This window comes from Theobroma cacao, chromosome 2 (assembly GCF_000208745.1).
Source record: "Theobroma cacao cultivar B97-61/B2 chromosome 2, Criollo_cocoa_genome_V2, whole genome shotgun sequence".
Lineage (NCBI taxonomy): Eukaryota > Viridiplantae > Streptophyta > Magnoliopsida > Malvales > Malvaceae > Theobroma > Theobroma cacao.
Genome location: NC_030851.1, coordinates 4,029,373 through 4,050,512, shown reverse-complemented (window position 1 = coordinate 4,050,512; position 21,140 = coordinate 4,029,373). Strand labels below are relative to the sequence as shown.

The following is a 21,140-nucleotide window of genomic DNA, read 5'->3' as shown; positions in this document are numbered from 1 at the left end:
CCCCCCCCCCAAGACCACATACATAGACTTAATTTGCAATACAAAAATCAATGGCTCTTAATTAAGTTTTTTTATTGGCAGCTTCTTAAATGAAAATTTTTGTCATTTGTACTGATTAGGGAGATTTTAAAAATTAATCTTCAAATATAAAATATTTTCAAAAATAACTGTCTTGATAATTTTAATTGTTTTTAGCTAAGTTAGATAAAATTACCTTTAATGAAATCTCCTCATATTCAAATGCACATAATGTTATATGCCACGTTGAAAAAATATTATTACACGTCATGTATAAAAGCATGTCACACGCTATACTTAAAAAAGATATTACATGTCATATCGAAAAAAAAATGTTGTTATTACACGTCATGTATAAAAATATTTTATAAATTATATTGAAAAAAAATGTTGTTGTTATATGCCATGTTGATAAAATATTGTTGTAACACTTCATGTTTAAAAAAAATATATTACATCATAATGCCTAAAATATAGTTGTTATTTACGAATCAAAACTTCGAATCTTTTCAACTCCTTTCGTTTCTTTTTATTTTTTTGGTGATTTGACATCGATTAAAGTGTTTCTAACATATTTTTATAAATCAAAACATAATTTTCTTTATCTAAAACACATGTTTTGGCTAAAAATCGAAAAAAATTCTTTTGAAACCCTAAATTTATAAATTTTAAAATTTTGAGTTTATTGATGGCTATATCTCAAATTGATCCAATTAAAAGTTATTTCAAACATCAATGATTATTTCTACCATTTTAATTTCATCCAAAACACTTAAAAATCAAAATTTTCAAATGCCACCTACCCTAAGTACATCAAAACCATCGTTTGGTGTCTTGCAAGTGTGAGAGGGAGAAAATGAAAGCACAACAGATGAATGCTGAAGAGCAAAATCGAGATAAAATTAGAGAGAGTTGGATGGTAAGAGAAAAATCGAGTATTGAAAATGATAGAGAAATTATGATAAATAGTTTAATTTATTGAAAATGATTTTAAGGGTATTTTTATCAAATCATGATTAAATATGATTAAAAATAATTAATTTTATTTTGGATGTTATTTTTAAAATCAAGTTATCAAGATGACAATATCTCATAATTTTTTCTAATTAATAATCACAGGGCTTGATTGAAGAAGAAAAAAATGGACTCTTTTAAACTGCCATATTATATGTACAGCTACTGCAGAAGAAGTTATGTTAAGAAAGTGACAAAGGCAGAGGGATCATTTACTCTGTAAAGACTGTGGCTTTCGGTATGGATCATCGGGACGATGCTTGAATAAAGAAAGCTGACACAACAGCGTAGATAAGGCAGCGAGAGCAGAAATAATTGCTAAAGACGCGAGAGCAGTCGACGAGACTTGTTTCAGAGGTTTAGCAAAGATGGAGGCACATGAATGTCAGTACATGATACATCGACTTAGCTATGTCTTTGACAAAGAAGAATTTAACTTGTACTTCAATTTGCTGTCAAAATGACGTATTATCAACTTAATTAGTTCTAATGTTCACACACATATATACACCAGCAATCTTGTATGAGATCATTTTCTACCTACCAAAGTTCTTGGGTTTCTCGTAATCAAGGGCTTATTAGCACAAGTTACATGTTTTGCAATTTTTTAATTTAATATATTGGAGGCTTTTTTCCCCCTTATATATGTTATCATTCACCATCGTCCATGATGCATGTGATTCTTTTTTTTAACTAATTGGAGAATGAGTACTCCTCTGCAGATGCATATGAATGTATAGGTATTTAAATGATTCTCTGCTATAATCCTTTGCATATGAATACCTCTCTACTATTATCCTAATTTAAGCATTGGCAAGTGATTTGTGATTCCTTCAACTTTATTTTTTGTGTTTTTTTATTGATTCACACCCAACTAGAAATTAACATATAGCTACTACCTATACGGAGTACTAACATATAGTTTCCAAATTAGAATCTTAATTATTACTTTCTAAATTTGATAATGACCTATTTTATTTAATTATATGCAAAGTGGAATAATGCTCCAAGGAGGTATAGCTAGGTGTCTATAAATACATGCAAACACATACAAAAGCAACCAAGGTGTGGAGAGAAGAGAAGAGCAATGAAGGTAGAGCAAGTCCTTCACATGAACGGGGGAGTGGGAAAAGACAGCTATGCAAATAATTCCTCCCTTCAAGTTACTGATCTCTCTACCTGTCTCATTTCATTAAGTTGAACATTTACATCAATATTATGCCTTTTCTTAGGTATAACTAATACCTGTGATTTCTTCCAGAGAACTGTGATATCCATGGTGAAGCCGAAACTTGGAGAAAGCATAGTAGAGCTTTACTGTGCAATGTTGCCAGAGTGCTTGAAGATTGCAGATTTAGGTTGCTCCGCTGGACCCAATACTCTTTCAGTGGTTGCCGAGATCATAGACATCATCGATGAAACATGCCAAAGATTAAAGTATGCCCCGCCTTCTTTGCAAGCATTCTTGAATGATCTTCCTGGAAATGATTTCAACATTATTTTTAAGTCATTGCCAAGTTTTTATGAGAGGCTGGACCGAGAGAAAGGAAACGAGTACTTGGGCAAGTGCTTCATAGCAGGAGCTCCTGGGTCTTTCTATGGGAGACTTTTTCCTGATAACTGCTTGCACTTTGTTCATTCTTCTTATGCCATCATGTGGCTCTCTAAGGTAATGTCCTTTCTCATTTGGGCTTCCTAAAATAGTAAGATTCATCATTAAAACGATTAACAAAAAAGGGTAGAATTCAATCTCCACCAAAAATTTGGGTGAAATAGTTGGTCTTTGGAATTTTGGCTAATTAAGGATGAGGCTACTAGCAACCTCTTCTACATAACATCTAGTGTAAAGAGGAAATATGCATATATATTTTTTAAATTAGAGACGAGTATTATTTGATTTTAATAATTTGATTTTTAGTTTTATTTTCAAATTGAAACCAAAACTAAACAAATTAAGAATATATAATATTTATATTTATATAAAAGTTTCAACATGTGTATATATATATATATATATATATATATATATATATATATATATATGTAACAAACATATGTTTCTTTTAATTTAAAAATGTATACTATTAAAAGGTTTTTTTTAAGAGTTTTTGAGTGAACTTTATATCTTAAATATGTTGCAAGCTTATATAATATGTACTACTATTTATTTATATTTATGATGTTACAAGGTAGGTTGTTAATTAGTAGCATATAATTTAGGCTATTGTTTTGTATTTTAATTTAATTGTTTGTCAAATACAAAGTTGAATTACGGACTCTTTTAAATTTTAATTGATTTTAATATTAAAATTATGAAAAAAAAATTTGCTTATTTCTAAGGTCCAAAATCAAACCTAACCAAATTATTTAGGTTTAATTAGGTTGGTTTCAAAAAAGTTAAGAACCAAAATTTTCGGTTTGGTTTGGATTTATCTTTGAAACTAAACCAAACCAGTTGACCACGGCCACTACTTTAAATGCATCCTTTTCAGTCATCTCTGTCTCTATGCTTTTCATGCACAGCCAAAATATTTCGTAACTCAGTACTAGTAATTGGAAATCACTAATCTCATTTTTAGCCAATATTATTGGGAAATATATCCTGCAAAGATAGTAACTGGGAAACCATTGATGTGCACAGGCACCCAAAGAGTTGGGTACTGAAACGGGGGCAGCTGCATCCAACAAGGGAAACATTTGCGTGGCAAAAACAAGCCTCCCCGATGTGTATGAAGCATACTTGGAGCAATTCAAAAGAGACTTTGCACTGTTTCTGAGGTGTCGTGCTGATGAGATAGTCCCTGGAGGCCGTATGCTCCTAACTACCATGGGCAGCATCAGGAGCGATGATCCCCTTACCATGTGGGAATTTGTTGGATTGAAACTAAATGAAATGGTCTCTGAGGTACAAATTAAACAAAACCCATCCACTAAACTAATGCCAGTTGCTTAGTTTATTGACAGCAACCTCATATTGTTAATTGAAGTATGCATCATGCATCCAATTGGAAATAACATCATCAAAACTGACCTCTTTAATCAGTACTGACAAATAAATGGTTATGAGTAAATAAATTAATGATTACAGGGCTTGATTGAAGGAGAAAAATTGGAGTCTTTCGATTTACCGTACTATGCAGCTACTACAGAAGAAGTTAAGGAAGTGATTGAAGCAGAGGGATCCTTCACTCTGCAAAGGCTTGAGGTTTTCAATATGGATTGGGACGCTTACATAAAGCAAGCTGACAGCAACCTGGATAAGACAGCAAGAGCAGCAATCATTGCTAAGGACATTAGAGCGGTTGGTGAACCCATACTAGCTAGCCACTTTGGGGAAGACATCATGGACGATTTGTTTCACAGGTTTAAAGAGGATGTCCTTGAGTACATGGAGGCACATAAATGTCAGTACATTAACATAGTTATGTCCTTAACAAAGAAGGAAAATTGAAAGGTTAAAACGTGTCTGGAAAAAAAATTCATAAACCGCTACAACCACGTAAAGTCGATACTTATATCTGTGATGGCAACATTGTAACAAACCTAGTACTGGCTTTGAATTCCTCACACTATCATGCTTAGTATACTTTCAAAGTAATAATATATTCTCTCTTGGACGCAAGAGATATTGTCATGTGATTAATGTTGGCTTGCTCATATTTTTGCCCTTTGATTCAGCATAAGTACATGCATGATCCCCTTGATCTCAGGTTAATCGTAGGATTTACTAAAAGATTTGCAGTTTCTCTGCTGGAAGATCAGCGGGCACTTCCAGAATGTCTAAGCAAAGTCCTAATTAGCCTCCAAATCTCCAGGAATTGTTGGTCGATCTTAATGAATATGGAAGAAATGTAAATTAAGGCATCAATTACAAAGTTGGTAGAGATTATAAAATAGTGAAAGCGCATTATCCGTGTGAGACTAACGAATTTAGATGCAGCACAGCTGAGAACTGTGGGAAATGTAATCTAATTGTAGCGTACGCAATTCATATGCCCTATGATTTTACCACCATTAACTAATGTTTTTCTTGTAGTTTGAGTTTTCTGTTCTCGAACTCACATGATGACTAGATGAGCTTTATGGAACTTCAGAGTCAGAGGCAGAGCATGGCAACCAATAATACTTGATCATCCTGCAAAATTTGAAACACTGGCGATGAATACAGAGCTCAAGATGATGATAATGAAAGACCTTGAGAGATTTCTGAAGAGGAAAGATTATTACGAAGGCATGGAAACGTAGGTATTTGTTATATGGTCCTCCTGGTACAGGAAAATCAAGCTTGATTGCTGCAATGGCAAATTATTTGAACTTCGATATTTATGATTTAGAACTCACCGATATTCAAGCCAACTCTGATCTGAGGAGAATACTGATCGCTACTGGAAACCGATCAATACTTGTGGTTGAGGATATTGATTGCAGTCTTGAGTTGCAAGAACGACAAGCTGAACCACGACCTGTTACTGCTCTCAGGACTAACAGAGTAAGTCAAGTAAAGATATTTCAACTTCTTCCTAATCCTATCTCTATATTGTTTCTTAAGGCTTTTGAATTGCCTCTTTTTTTTTTATTATTATTTTCATACGTTACACTATCAGGATTGCTCAATTCCATCGACGGGCTTTGGTCAAGCTGTGGAGATGAGATGATCATCATGTTCACGACTAATCATAAAGACCGATTAGACCCAGCTCTGTTACGCCCAGGCCGCATGGATGTTCATATCCATATGTCACACTGCAACCCTTTAGCAGCCAATTATGTTGGAATAACTGATCACCCTCTGATCTCCACAGCCAGAGAGCTCCTGGATGAAATATCCGTGACCCCTGCAGAAGTTGGTGAGCAGTTACTAGAGAATGAGGATCCTGAAGCTGCACTGCAAGGCCTAATTGACTTCCTCAGAGCAAAGAAAACTGAAGAAGCTGAAAATTCAAGCTTGTGATAAATCATAAATAAACTAATTTATAATCCTCGCAATGCACAGCAGAGAATGTTTTGTATCATATTGTAAAATGGACGATTTTTTTTTACCTCTCAAAAATAAATTGTTTTCAAAAATAATATTTTTTACTTTTAATTATTTTTAATCAACAGAAAAGATTTTTGAATAATATTACCCTTAATAAAATCTCTTTATATTCAAATTACACGATTTGAAATTTGAGTTAACTCATAAATGGCAATTGAAACAGCTCCACCAAGAGGAAATGCAATGGCAAGCATGAGGAGGAGAAGAACGACAAGTGGTGCAACCGCTGGAGGAGTTGTCTGGACTATGCTTCAGTTTTACACAAATATGAACCAGGGCTCAAGATCTCCCCAAATGTCGTACTTGTCATGAGCATTAGTTTAAAATGCTTAACTTCAAGAGTTTATATTCCAGTGAAATAAAAAAATAGAGAACAAGTTACACATTATGTTTAAAAAATATTGTTATTATATGCTATGTTTTAAAAAATATTATTATAGTTGAAAAAATTATTACATATTTTAATTCTAAGAATTTATGTAGTAGTAAAATATAAAAAAGTAAATTACACACCATATTTAATAATAGAAAAGAAAAACAAAATGATATTGCAAGCCTAAGCAAATGTTTCACGTTTCAGGAAGCAGAAGATGTTACACACTAAAACTTCAGCAGCAAATGTTATATGTGAAAGTTAAAACTTCAACACCAAATGTTACGTGCTAAGGCAAAAGCTTCATCACCAGATATTACATACCAAAACTTCAGCAGCAGATGTTATATACCAAGACCAAAAATTCAACACCAGATGTTACACACCAAAGCTAAAGTAAAAGATTATACGTCAAGTTCAAAGCTTCAATACCAAATGTTACATGCCAAGATTAAAGTTTCAACATCAGATGTTACACGTCAAAGCTTCTTTCTTCCTAATGATGTTAAACGTCAACGCATGAATCATTTTGTTACATGCTAAGGCATGTTTTATCAAACTTTGAATCACAGAAAAACTCAACACTCATAAACCCAAGAACCTGTTGTTACTCATCATGCCATACTTTTTAGTTTGTAGATCAAAGATAAAGGGGTTTGTGAATGTAAACTAATAAATCCAAAAATGTGTTATTACCTTCAATATTATACCCTTTGATTTATAGATCAATGACGATTTGGTAAGAAAATGAGAGATAGAGAGATGGTGGTAAAATTAGAAAGAGTTGGATGACGAGAGAAAAATAAAAAATACAACAGAAAAAGGAGTACAACTAAGGAATGACGGGACAGAAATATTAAGAGCATTTAATTTGTTTGAAATAATTTTAAAGGCATTTTTGTCATCTTATGACTAATTTTGAGTAAAAATTGATGATTATTTTTAAAATCACCTTATCAAGAAAATTATTCCTCACAATTTCCTCTTATAAAATTCATTTACTCTTAAAAAAACTTGCAATTAAACATGTTACAACTTAGAAGTGGGTTTATATAAGGAAACAATCAAATGTGACAGACACTAAAAATTTAGTTGATAAAAAAGTTCAAAAGAAAGGAACTTTTTCTTGCCATTAAACAAGAAAAGACAAACAAAGGAAGGAGGGCAACACGATTACTGATCATTTTACTTAGACGATGGAGGAGGGAGGGGGAAGGAAAAGATGGGATGGGATTTTCTGCGGGAATATACATTTATAATGCGATCAAAAGTGTTGTTTTTGGTCGGTCGATTTGCGCTAGATCCATGTGTCGGCGATCTGATGCTAATTTTTTTAAAAACTATATTGGGTTGACCCGGCCCAAAGAATTGCCCATTCTATCCAAAATTTTAAAAGAGAGGCGGCAAAAATGCTTTTTAGTAAGTAGCTTTCACTGGACCCTAATGACAGAGACTATAGGGAAAGATACACCAATTTACAACTTTTTTTTTGTCACAGCCCAATTTATAATTATAACTCTTTAATCTAAGGTTTTTTATTAGAAAGTAACAAAAATTCTTATTTTGCTTTCTAATACCTAAAAAAAATTTTCAATAATTTTTATTTTATTACGTTTAATTAAGTTTTTATATTTTTATTTTAAAATAAATATATCTTTATAATTAACTGTAAATTAATTATTGTTAATCAAAATACACACTTATCATTTTTATATTACGTGACATACTCACTTAGTATAATGGATAGTGATGTGGCTATATAACATTATCACACTCCATACTAATACCACATGGTATAAAAATGATAAATTATGTTTTGATTTATGACAGTTAGTCAACTGTTAATTATAAGAGTTTATTTGACTCAAAATAAAATATAAAGGTATAATATAAAAAACCCTTTAATTATTCAAAAAAAATTTAAATAAGTCCTTATACTTTTAGTGCATTCAATTAAGTCCTTATGCTTTTATTTTGAGCCAAATAAACCCTTAAATTTTTATTTTAAATCAAATAAGCTCATATGATTAATGATTGACTTAGTCGTAATGTTATTTGTCATTTTATATAGCGTGATGTTGACGTGACATATTAACATATTATAATAGATGATGATGTGATATGCTGATATATTATAATTAATGATGACATAATATGCTAATTTGACATGATAACATAATCATATAATATTTTTCGCCCTCCAAATCAATGTCATGTCCATGTTATATAGATATAAAATAACAAATGATATTTTAAATAATTACAATTAGTCAATTATTAGTTATAAAGATTTATTTGATCAAAAATAAAAATATAAGGCTTGATTGAACATATAATAAAAGAATAAAAACTTATTTAAAATTTCTCAAATAGNTATCACTGTTCACAGCTTGTTTAGCAAGTTTGTAATATATATCAGAATGCTAATAATTATTAGTTGCACAACTCACATTGTTGCAGCTTCTTTTTGTCAAATAACTTTTGTTACAGCATAGTTTTTTTTTTTGGGTTTTCCCTTTGCTGCATACATATTAACTGCTTTGCATTCAGTATATACCAGAAGAAGCCTCTAAAAAACTCAACATTGTATCATAGCTTCAATGGTATTAGAGGCCTATTAGCAAACCTTTACAACCTTCACAAAAAAACTAAGCAACCCTCACTTCATCAAAACATGGCTTCAAGTGGTAGCACTTCATCCCTTTCACCACCACTTTCATTGGTGAAAATTATAATGTTTGGGTAGTTAAAATGAAAACCTTTCTTAAAGCTTTCGATCTTTAGGAGGTAGTTGAACGAGGAAAGCCTCCTGAGCTGAGAACCAACCCCACCATAAATCAAATGAGACAGCATAGTTAAAAAGTGGCCAAGAGATATACGGTTGTCTTACATTCACACTACTGTGACAGATACAATATACACAAGAATCATGCCTTGTGAAATAGCTAAGAAAGCTTGGGATAAGTTCAAGAAGGGGTGCCAAGGGTCAGACAGAACTAGAAAGATGCAAGTTCTGAACTTAATAAGACAATTTAAAGTGTTGAAGACGACGGAGGATGAGACAGTGAAGGACTATGTGGACAAGCTAATGAAGATTGTCAATCAAGTGAGACTTTTGGGAGCTGAGTTGTCAAATCCAAGAATTGTGAAAAAGATGCTAGTTAGTATTCCTAAGACATTTAAGTCAAAAGTTGCAGCTCTTGAGGAATCAAAAGACCTCACTATGATGACATTACAAGAGTTAGTTAATGCTTTTCAAGCTTTTGAAGTAAGAAGGCAGATCAGTCTTGAAGAAAGGACAAAGATAGCTTTGCAAGCAAGGCTTAAAGAGAAAATTGTTCTTCACCACTCAAATAGAAAGTCTCCAAGTGAAAAGAAAGACAAAGAGAAAACTGCTACTTCAAATCAGAGGCAACAGGTTAAGAAAACCAAAAATGTAGTGTGTTCTTACTGTAAAAAGACTAACCATGCTGAAAAATATTTTTGGTTTACTCCAAATGTTAAGTGCAAAAAGTGTAATCAGCTTGGCCATGTGAAAAAAGTATGCAAGAACAAGGGAAATGTGCAAAATTAGCAAGCTCAAGTTTCAGAAGAAGTTGAACCTGCTGAGGAGTTGCTTTTCACGGCTTCAGAAGGCAATATGACAAAGTCTAGTGAAACATGGTTAATTGGCAGGGCATGCTTTAGTCAAATAACTCCAAACACATCCTTGTTCACCTCCATTGATAGGAACAAGAGTGCAAATATTGAGATTGGAGATGGAAAAGTACCTACAGGCAGTAGGCAAAGGTACTGTTGCTGTCACTACACCAAATGGAACCGGGTATGTTCAAAATGTGTTCCTAGTGCCTCAAGCATGTCAAAATTTACTTAATGTTGCTCAAATGCTTGAGAATAATTATACCTTGCTGTTCAAGAACAAAGCATGCATTATAACTGAGCCTAATGACAGTGTATTGATGACTGTTAGTATGAAGAATAAATGTGTTCCACTAGGTTGGCATCATGTAGGTTTGAATGCAGTTGAGAAGGTTGATTATGATGTGTCCAAGCTATGGCATAGAAGGTTTGGACATTGCAACTACTCAACAATGACATTATTAAATTCTGATAAGTTAGTGACAAAAATGCCGCTTATACTTGTTCATTCAGAAATCTGTGAAGTTTGTCAATTGGGGAAACAAACAAGGCTCCCATTTCCTTTGAAAAGCACCAAGAGAACAGTAGAAAAGCTTGAATTTGTGCATTCTGATGCTCGTGGTCCAATGAGTGTTGAATTACTTAATGGTAGTAAGTATTTTGTGTTGTTCATTGATGACTACACTAGGATGACTTGAATTTATTTCATCAAGGTTAAATCTGATGTGTTTTCTGTTTTTAAGAAGTTCAAAGCATGTCGAACTTGAATCAGGGTGCAAAATTAAGAATCTCAGAAAAAACAATTGTGGAGAGTATTCATCTGTTGAGTTTGATGAGTTCTTCGCTGCTGTAGGCATTAGGCATCAGTTTACCATCTTCTATTCTCTCTAACAAAATGGAACATGTGAAAGGAAGAATATGACAGTGTTAAACATGGCTAAATGCTTGCTATTTGTAAAATCAATGCTTAAGCATTTTTAGGCAGAAGCTACCAATACTGTCGTTTACCTGCAAAACATACTTCCAAAAAGGGCATTGAACAAAATGACACCCTATGAAGCTTGGCACCATGTCAAACCAGCAGTGGATCATCTTAGAATATTCGGTAACATCTTCTACATTCATGCGCTTGAGGCAAAAAGGTCTAAATTGGAACCAAGGGCTGAGGTAGGAGTGTTCTTCGGATACAGTTTACAAGCAAAAGGATACAGAGTATTTAGTCTCGGAAGTCTAAAAAGGTTCAAGTGGCCAGAAACATAAAGTTTGATGAAAATGCAAAGTGGAATTGGGAGTCTAACCTGGTTGAGACAACTAATAACAGAATACTTGGTTCAGGGTCACTGCCAGAAGTCATTTATGAACCTGATTATGATCCTGATGACACTGAATTTACTATTTCCCAAATGTTAGGGATTTTATTGTTTTTATCTTCAAATTAGGCCGTTTCCAATGGCTCAGTGTCTGTTATTGTGTCAGGGTATCTATTACAGATCCCTATGCACCTGGAATATAGGAATACCAGCTCGAGTGTTTGTATAGCTGGTTCTTGTAAAAAGCTTTTATCTCTCATCAACCGGTTCTCTATATACACGGCTGATGCTTAATGAAATGTGTGCCCTTCATTTTCAACAAATTCCTTTTCTGTTCATTGCTTGCAGTCTGCTTGAGTAACTGCTGCCATTTCTCATGTTCATTTGTAATGACCTTAATCCAGGGATTGATTGAAGAGGCAAAACTGGACCACATCAATCTTCCTTATTATGCACCTACCCCAAAAGAAGTGAGGCACGTAATTCAAACTGAAGGGTCGTTTCAGATCCAGCGACTTGAAACTTATAAAATAGATTGGGATTCTAAGAGCCAAAATGGTATGAAAGGCAAAAATGTCGCCAGGACTATAAGAGCAGTTGCAGAATCCCTTCTGGAAAATCATTTCACTGGCCTGAACATGGATGATCTGTTTGAGAGATTTGCCAAGAAGATAAGCGAAGTACTTGGAGAGGGAAAGATGCTAATGTACCACCATCGTAATTCTGCAACTTTTATAAAATTCAAATCATAGGAATGGGCTCAGCTCAAATGATAGGCGTGAGAACCAATTGGCTGCAATCAAATTCCATTATCAACTTCCTTGATCATGTTAAAACTTTAAGATTTATTTTGTATTGTTCTGCAATGTGTACAAGAACGACGTTTTCGTTTGTTTGCATGAAACCAAGTAGATAGAGACAAAGAATAATCTTGGGAAGAATCGAAGACGGCTCTTCTACTAAACCGACAAAAATTTTCCCAATGCCAAAGCTCTTGTTGTTGTCATCAACCAGAAGTACAGAAGTAATCAATTCTTTTTGGCTGGGTGAAATGTATTTAAGCGATCATAAAGGCAAAACAAGAAACTAGAACACAGGTTACCCTGAAATCTCTTCAGATCCTCTTCACCGATTCCAAATTCTGGTCACCAACATGTTTTCCAAAAACAACATGCCCTCTGCCCAAACAGTTGTGTCAACAGCAGCTTCTATCGCTGCTTCAGCAATGGTTATTCAGACCGTAGCCCGCAACTTGTTACCATCTGAACTTCAAGCTTATATGTTCAAATATATAAAGGGCTTTTTCAAATCGTTTTCCTTTCAGATAACCTTAGTCATCGACGAATTTGATGGTTTAACAGGCAACCAGATCTACAGGGCTGCAGAAATCTATTTAGGAAACAAAATCTCTCCCTCTACCAAACTTTATAAAGTAAGCATGCCAGAAAAGGAGATAAACTTTGCTGTTTCCATGGCGAACAACCAAGAAACGATGGATACTTTTGATGGGGTTCAATTTAAATGGAGGCAGGTTACCAGACAAGTTGACTCCAATCACATGGCAGCTCAAGGTCATACTTACAAGGTCCGATCCGAAATTCGATCTTTTGAGCTTACTTTCCACAAGAAACACAAGGATAAGGTTTTAAACTCCTACTTGCCTTTTATATTAAAAGAATCAAGTTGTTTAACAGAAGAGAAGAAAACCTTAAAGCTCTACACTTTGTACGACTATATGCGGAGGCATGGAGGCGGAGTATGGCAACCAATAATCCTTGATCATCCTGCAAAATTTGAAACACTGGCGATGAATACAGAGCTCAAGACCATGATAATGGAAGACCTTGAGAGATTTCTAAAGAGGAAAGAATATTACAGAAGAGTAGGGAAGGCATGGAAACGTGGATATTTGTTATATGGTCCTCCTGGTACAGGAAAATCAAGTTTGATTGCTGCAATGGCAAATTATTTAAACTTTGACATTTATGACTTAGAACTCACCGATATTCAAACCAACTCTGATCTGAGGAGAATACTGATCGCCACTGGAAACCGATCAATACTTGTGGTTGAGGATATTGATTGCAGTCTTGAGTTGCAAGAACGACAAGCTGAACCACGACCTGTTACTGCTTTCAGGACTAACAGAGTAAGTCAAGTAAGGACATTTCAACTTCTTCCTGATCCTATCTCTATACTGTTTCTTAAGGCTTTTGAATTGCCCCCTTTTTTTATTATTATTATTAATTCCATAGGTTACACTATCAGGATTGCTCAATTTCATCGATGGGCTTTGGTCAAGCTGTGGAGATGAGAGGATCATCGTGTTCACGACTAATCACAAAGACCGATTAGACCCAGCTCTGTTACGCCCAGGCCGCATGGATGTTCATATCCATATGTCACACTGCAGCCCTTGTGGTTTCAACACTTTAGCAGCCAATTATGTTGGAATAACTGATCACCCTCTGATCTCCACAGCCAGAGAGCTCCTGGATGAAATATCCGTGACCCCTGCAGAAGTTGGTGAGCAGTTACTGAAGAATGAGGATCCTGAAGCTGCACTGCAAGGCCTAATTGACTTCCTCCGAGCAAAGAAAACTGAAGAAGCTGAAAATTCAAGCTTGTGATAAATCATAAATAAACTAATTTATGATCCTTGCAATGCACAGCAGAGCATGTTTTGTATCATATTGTTTACTCCAAAAAAACTTGCAGTTGAACATGTTACAACTTGGAAGTGGGTTTGTATAAGGAAACAATCAAATGTGACAGAGCTAAATATTCAGTTGATAAAAAAGTTCAAAAGAAAAAATCTTTTTCCTTTTAAAAACTATATTGGCCCGATCAGGCCCAAAGAGTAACCTATTCGACCTCAAAATTTTAAAAGAGGTGCAACAAAAATGTTGTCAATTGAACACTACTTTATCATTTTTTATGTCACTTGCATATTCACCTAGCATAATGGATAATGACATGGTTATATGATATTATCACACTTCATGCTAATGTTACGTAGTATAAAAATGACAAGTTATATTTTGACTAATAACAATAAGTCAATTATTAATTACAAAAGTCTGTTTAACTTAAAATAAAAATATAAAAATTTAATTGAACATAATAAAAGAATGAGTATTTATTTAAATTTTTTTAATAAAAGCTTTTTAAAATGTTAGATCAAACAAAAATGACTTGAATATATGCTAATGTGATCTGTCTCTTTTTCATATATATTATACATAACATAAAAAAAGTGAAAATTGTCATTATCAAAAATTAATTAAAAATTCAATAACAAATACATTTACTTTCATTTAAAAAATAAGATTCGAATCGTCTTTTTTTAATATATTGAATAAAAAAAATCAATCTCAATTAGATTAAGGGTGGGGCTGTTGGCATTCCTAATTGTCTATTAACACTCTCCTCTAACAACTTATAATTGTAAATTTTTTAAATTACCCTCTCTAAATAATTTTTTATTTAGGTCAAATTTTAATTAATTATATTACTATTTATCTATCCACACTTCTATTTAATATCAATTACTCTCACCTTTTGTTTACATACCATCTAAAATTAAGGAATTGAATCAATGAAATCTCTTGTTCTAATGACAAAATAGCTTGGAATTAGAGTTAAATTTTTTTATTTTAGAAATTCTACTCAACATAAATTTTTTTGAAATTTATTTGTCTAGATAGTTGTTTTGTATTTGCTTTAATTGAGACGCACAAAGTTTAAATTGGAGTAAAAAATTGATAGAATAAAAAGAAAATAAAAAAGATTATCATGAATGTTTAAATAAAGAAAATTGGCCTACATTATCATGAGCAAGTTTAGATGATAGGTTTGGTGCAAGTGGAAGTCTCTTAAATCTTAATACCTCACATTGTTAAAGTGATTAGCATCTCCTAATAACTTAATAGAGTAAATTCTGTATGTCTAGTTATTTTAAATATGAGTTTAATCATAATATTGTTTGTTGGTAAAATTGCTGATTACGTTTGAGATTGAATATAAATTAACTGAATTAAGCTTGATATATCCTTCTTTGTTCTAGAATTGGTTAACCAATTAAATGGGTTTATTTATTGCTGAATGTATAATATATTTGTATTTTTTTCTCTAAAATTATTTCCACCAGTTTGCTATAGAAATTTGCATGTTGGACTATGAGTTTCTTACCTTCTTTTTATTAAGTTGTGATTATAATAAAAAATTGTAAGCAAAAATATAAATAATTAACATTGTGGAGTGTGAATAGACAAATATTAATATATTTAATTAAAATTTAATTTTAATAGAAAGAAGTATTTAAGTGATTGTAATTTTAAAAATTACAATGTTAAGTTATTAGTGGAGAGTGTGAATAGGCAATAAGGAGTTAAAGAATTTCCGCACCATTAATTAAAATATTATTTTATTCTAAATAAAGCTAAGGGTCGGAAAGGGGAGTAAGGAAAGTGATGAGAAGTTTCATAAAACAACAACTGTGAAAAGATAGTACGAGTTGCCACGCGCTAATTACTCCTTTTCTGAGCAAACATTGGAGCGTGGACATCAATTTCGCGTCCTGGATTGACTGAATAATTTGAACCTTTTATTTGGTGAGCAATGCAAGTCAATGATGCTGTTGAGAGTCGCGAAGTTTATCCAATAGAAGAGCCAAAAACGGTATCGTTTGACTCACCTGTCCTCACCAGAACAGGGAAGGTTTTCTCCTACTATTTCCACTCTTTGCTTCCTACTAACGTTGTCACAACACCATTTCTTCATGTTTATACTGATAGCATATTAATACCCAGAGCTTCTTTCTTTTTACTCTTAAAGATTCGGCAAACCTTCCTCTCTCTTTGTTTTTTTCAATTCTTCTTTTTATTCAATTTCCTAAGAATTAACAAAATGCCTTCGGTGCCAATACCCACCTCATTTTTCAATGGCACCTACCAAGGTCCCTCAGCCAAGGTCATCTTCTCAGCTGCTGCATCAGTTGCCGCCACTGCCATGCTGGTGCGCTCCGTCGTCAGAGAATTCGTTCCTCACGAGCTGCGAGACTTCATGTTCTTGAAAATCAAGAATCTCCTTGCCTCTTTGTCTTCAGAGCTCACGTTAGTCATCGAAGAATATGATAATCTCAATCATAACCTTCTTTACAAGGCTGCAGAGCTCTATCTTGAGGCCACAATCCCTCCTGACACGAAGAGAATTAGAGTAACCATGCCAAGAAAAGAAGGAAAGATTTCATTGTCCCTTGAAAAGAATCAAGAAATCATTGATAAGTTTAATGGGGTTCAAGTGAAGTGGAGGTTTGTTTCAAAAAATATTCGTTCCAAGTATATTCAAGGATCTGATCCTTACAACCCGGTGGTTAAATCCGAGATTCTGTTCTTCGACCTAAGTTTCCATAAGAAACATAAAGAAATGATCTTGAACGAATATATGCAGCATATATTGGCCAAAGCAAAAGAAATGAAGGAGAAAAAGAAGACCTTGAAGTTATTTACCTTGAAGTACGAGATGATGCCTGGAAGGAATGGGGATATGTGGCAGTCAGTGAATCTTGATCATCCGGCTACTTTTCAAACCCTGGCAATGGATTCAGAGATGAAGCAGAAAATAGTGGAGGATTTGGAGAGATTTGTGAAAAGAAAGGAGTATTACAAGAGGGTAGGCAAGGCTTGGAAAAGGGGGTACTTGTTGTTTGGTCCTCCTGGCACAGGGAAGTCAAGCTTGATTGCTGCCATGGCCAATTATCTTAATTTTGATATTTATGACTTGGAGTTGACTGAAATCAGAGGGAATTCGGAGCTCAGGAAGTTGGTGATTTCAACTGGGAATAAATCAATACTGGTTGTGGAGGATATTGATTGTTCTCTGGAGTTGCAGGATAGGCTTGCACAAGCCAGGGCTGCGGCAGCACAAAGTTCTCGACATATTCGTGTACCTCAGGTAAATAATTGAAAAGACGATGTTGCATTGTCAAAATACTAACGTCCTGATTTTATAATTGGGTGTTTTTATTCGTTGTATTTTGTGTATGCTTTATATGATTCTGATTATCAGAAATTTTTAACACCACCCAAATTCAGATAGAAGCTTCTCAAAGTCTATGTAGGAGTAACTTTTCCATTAATTTGGGGTAAGCTAGAGCAAGAATAACTGGTACAGCATATCTTATAGCAGGAAATTTCTTCTCGTCTTTCATAAGGAATTCAGGTTTTGATAGTGACATATCAAATTGCAATGAATTATGAATACGTGTTTGGATAATGAGATATCATCATACACTGTGTTGCTGTGTGTTTTTTTTGCATTGAGAATGGACATGAATATAATGGAACCTACAGATTCACAGTTTGCTTTCTATCAGTATCAGTTGACACTGTCAGGATTGCTGAACTTCATAGATGGGTTATGGTCAAGCTGTGGGGATGAAAGGATTATAGTGTTCACAACCAATCACAAGGAACGGCTTGACCCAGCTTTGCTGCGCCCTGGTCGAATGGATATGCACATCCACATGTCCTACTGCACTCCATGTGGGTTCAAAATGCTGGCTTCCAATTACCTCGGGATTCCAGAGCACCCGCTCTTCTTAGAGATTGAGGAATTGCTAGAGATATCGAAGGTGACCCCTGCAGAAGTAGGTGAGCAGCTGATGAAAGACGAGGTGCCTGAAATTGTGCTACCAGGTCTAATCGAGTTTCTTGAGGCCAAGCTGGAAGAAGGTCGTGAAGCTGAAGCTGAAGCTGGTGAATCACAATCAAGAGTAGCGCAAGCAGCAGAAGTCGGGGACAAGCTAGAAGACAAACAAGGTAAGAGCAAGAAACAGGAAGATAGAGGGAACCAACAAACACTAATGATTCAGTAAATCGCTGTAGTTTTCTGGGAGAAGAGGATTATGACTCTGAAGAGAGAGATAAAAATAGCCTAACAAATACCAAGTAATGTCTTAGTTACTTTGTTTTCTGGGGAATGCAGAAATGATGGCATGAAATCATCCTACTATGCAAGTGTAACAACTCAATTAAGTCGATCAATTTCATATTTTTGAGCATCTTTGAAAGTTTATTTTGGTAGCAGAAATATTGACTTAAAAAAACAATGATCTGCGGCAGATGTTAGGGAGCATTAAGTTCATTGTGACAAGTAATGACAGAATTGAGTATCATCTTCTCACGTCACAATGAGACCAAACCCAAAAAAATATTAGCGAATTCGCCATTGCTGATTTCAACCTTTATCAAAGTTTTATGTTTCTTTTAATTGGATGATAAATGAAAGTTGTTAATGCTATGAACACAGGAACTTGGATATTGCCCTATGCACTATTTATCTTCTGTGGAGTTACATCTGATCCTCACGTGTAACTTGTAAACTTCCATAGAGCCTAAACCATTTTGTAGAATTCATGTTTCATTTTTCTCCAGCGTCTTTAATTCTTTGGTTCGGATAATCATCTGTTAACACCACCAAGAGCTTCAGCAAAGCGGTAATTTTTGAACCGGAAACGTCCTAGCTTGATCATTAAAAAGCATCAAATTTCAACTGAAAGCTGGTTTTGACCGCATTTAAGGTAAAAAAAATTTATCAGTTTTCATAAGAACAGTAAACTATTAAATTGGCAAACCAAAATTTGCTTTCACATGAATTAGAACTTCCATGGTGCTTGCTATTAATCAATGGTTTCTACCATGATGTTTTGTGTTGTGAGAGCCACTTCATTGTCAAAATTAATTATGATGCCTATGCTCCTAATGACTAAGTAATGCTCCTAGTGACTGATTAAGTAATGTTTTAGCTAGTTATCAATTGTATTATCACTGTTCACAGCTTGCTTAGCAAGTTTGTAATATATATCAACATGTTAATGAATATCAGTTGCACAACTCACATTGTTGCAGCATCTCTTCATCATATAACCTTTGTTACAGCAGAGTGTTTTCTCTTACCCTTTGCTGCATACATATTAACTGCTTTGCATTCAGTATATACCAGAAGAAGCCTCTAAAAAACTCAACATTGTATCATAGCTTCAATGGTATTAGAGGCCTATTAGCAAACCTTTACAACCTTCACAAAAAAACTAAGCAACCCTCACTTCATCAAAACATGGCTTCAAGTGGTAGCACTTCATCCCTTTCACCACCACTTTCATTGGTGAAAATTATAATGTTTGGGTAGTTAAAATGAAAACCTTTCTTAAAGCTTTCGATCTTTAGGAGGTAGTTGAACGAGGAAAGCCTCCTGAGCTGAGAACCAACCCCACCATAAATCAAATGAGACAGCATAGTTAAAAAGTGGCCAAGAGATATACGGTTGTCTTACATTCACACTACTGTGACAGATACAATATACACAAGAATCATGCCTTGTGAAATAGCTAAGAAAGCTTGGGATAAGTTCAAGAAGGGGTGCCAAGGGTCAGACAGAACTAGAAAGATGCAAGTTCTGAACTTAATAAGACAATTTAAAGTGTTGAAGACGACGGAGGATGAGACAGTGAAGGACTATGTGGACAAGCTAATGAAGATTGTCAATCAAGTGAGACTTTTGGGAGCTGAGTTGTCAAATCCAAGAATTGTGAAAAAGATGCTAGTTAGTATTCCTAAGACATTTAAGTCAAAAGTTGCAGCTCTTGAGGAATCAAAAGACCTCACTATGATGACATTACAAGAGTTAGTTAATGCTTTTCAAGCTTTTGAAGTAAGAAGGCAGATCAGTCTTGAAGAAAGGACAAAGATAGCTTTGCAAGCAAGGCTTAAAGAGAAAATTGTTCTTCACCACTCAAATAGAAAGTCTCCAAGTGAAAAGAAAGACAAAGAGAAAACTGCTACTTCAAATCAGAGGCAACAGGTTAAGAAAACCAAAAATGTAGTGTGTTCTTACTGTAAAAAGACTAACCATGCTGAAAAATATTTTTGGTTTACTCCAAATGTTAAGTGCAAAAAGTGTAATCAGCTTGGCCATGTGAAAAAAGTATGCAAGAACAAGGGAAATGTGCAAAATTAGCAAGCTCAAGTTTCAGAAGAAGTTGAACCTGCTGAGGAGTTGCTTTTCACGGCTTCAGAAGGCAATATGACAAAGTCTAGTGAAACATGGTTAATTGGCAGGGCATGCTTTAGTCAAATAACTCCAAACACATCCTTGTTCACCTCCATTGATAGGAACAAGAGTGCAAATATTGAGATTGGAGATGGAAAAGTACCTACAGGCAGTAGGCAAAGGTACTGTTGCTGTCACTACACCAAATGGAACCGGGTATGTTCAAAATGTGTTCCTAGTGCCTCAAGCATGTCAAAATTTACTTAATGTTGCTCAAATGCTTGAGAATAATTATACCTTGCTGTTCAAGAACAAAGCATGCATTATAACTGAGCCTAATGACAGTGTATTGATGACTGTTAGTATGAAGAATAAATGTGTTCCACTAGGTTGGCATCATGTAGGTTTGAATGCAGTTGAGAAGGTTGATTATGATGTGTCCAAGCTATGGCATAGAAGGTTTGGACATTGCAACTACTCAACAATGACATTATTAAATTCTGATAAGTTAGTGACAAAAATGCCGCTTATACTTGTTCATTCAGAAATCTGTGAAGTTTGTCAATTGGGGAAACAAACAAGGCTCCCATTTCCTTTGAAAAGCACCAAGAGAACAGTAGAAAAGCTTGAATTTGTGCATTCTGATGCTCGTGGTCCAATGAGTGTTGAATTACTTAATGGTAGTAAGTATTTTGTG

The 21,140-nt window shown here is 34.4% G+C and overlaps 3 protein-coding genes and 1 pseudogene across 3 annotated transcripts; all 4 read left to right on the top strand.

Annotated features, from left to right (window-relative positions):
• Window positions 2,048-4,675, top strand: LOC18607748 (salicylate carboxymethyltransferase). Its single transcript, XM_007042078.2, has 4 exons — window positions 2,048-2,194; window positions 2,294-2,701; window positions 3,674-3,937; window positions 4,121-4,675. The coding sequence occupies exons 1-4, from the start codon at window positions 2,120-2,122 to the stop codon at window positions 4,481-4,483; spliced, it is 1,110 nt and encodes a 369-aa protein (XP_007042140.2). The 5' UTR covers window positions 2,048-2,119; the 3' UTR covers window positions 4,484-4,675.
• Window positions 4,720-5,999, top strand: LOC108660612 (annotated as a pseudogene).
• Window positions 11,076-14,117, top strand: LOC18607747 (protein HYPER-SENSITIVITY-RELATED 4). The gene has a single exon (XM_018114739.1). The coding sequence runs from the start codon at window positions 12,546-12,548 to the stop codon at window positions 13,704-13,706; it is 1,161 nt and encodes a 386-aa protein (XP_017970228.1). The 5' UTR covers window positions 11,076-12,545; the 3' UTR covers window positions 13,707-14,117.
• Window positions 16,058-18,455, top strand: LOC18607746 (AAA-ATPase At3g50940). The gene is made up of 2 exons (XM_018114590.1): window positions 16,058-17,347; window positions 17,769-18,455. Exons 1-2 carry the CDS (start codon window positions 16,301-16,303, stop codon window positions 18,267-18,269), a joined length of 1,548 nt encoding a protein of 515 aa, XP_017970079.1. The 5' UTR covers window positions 16,058-16,300; the 3' UTR covers window positions 18,270-18,455.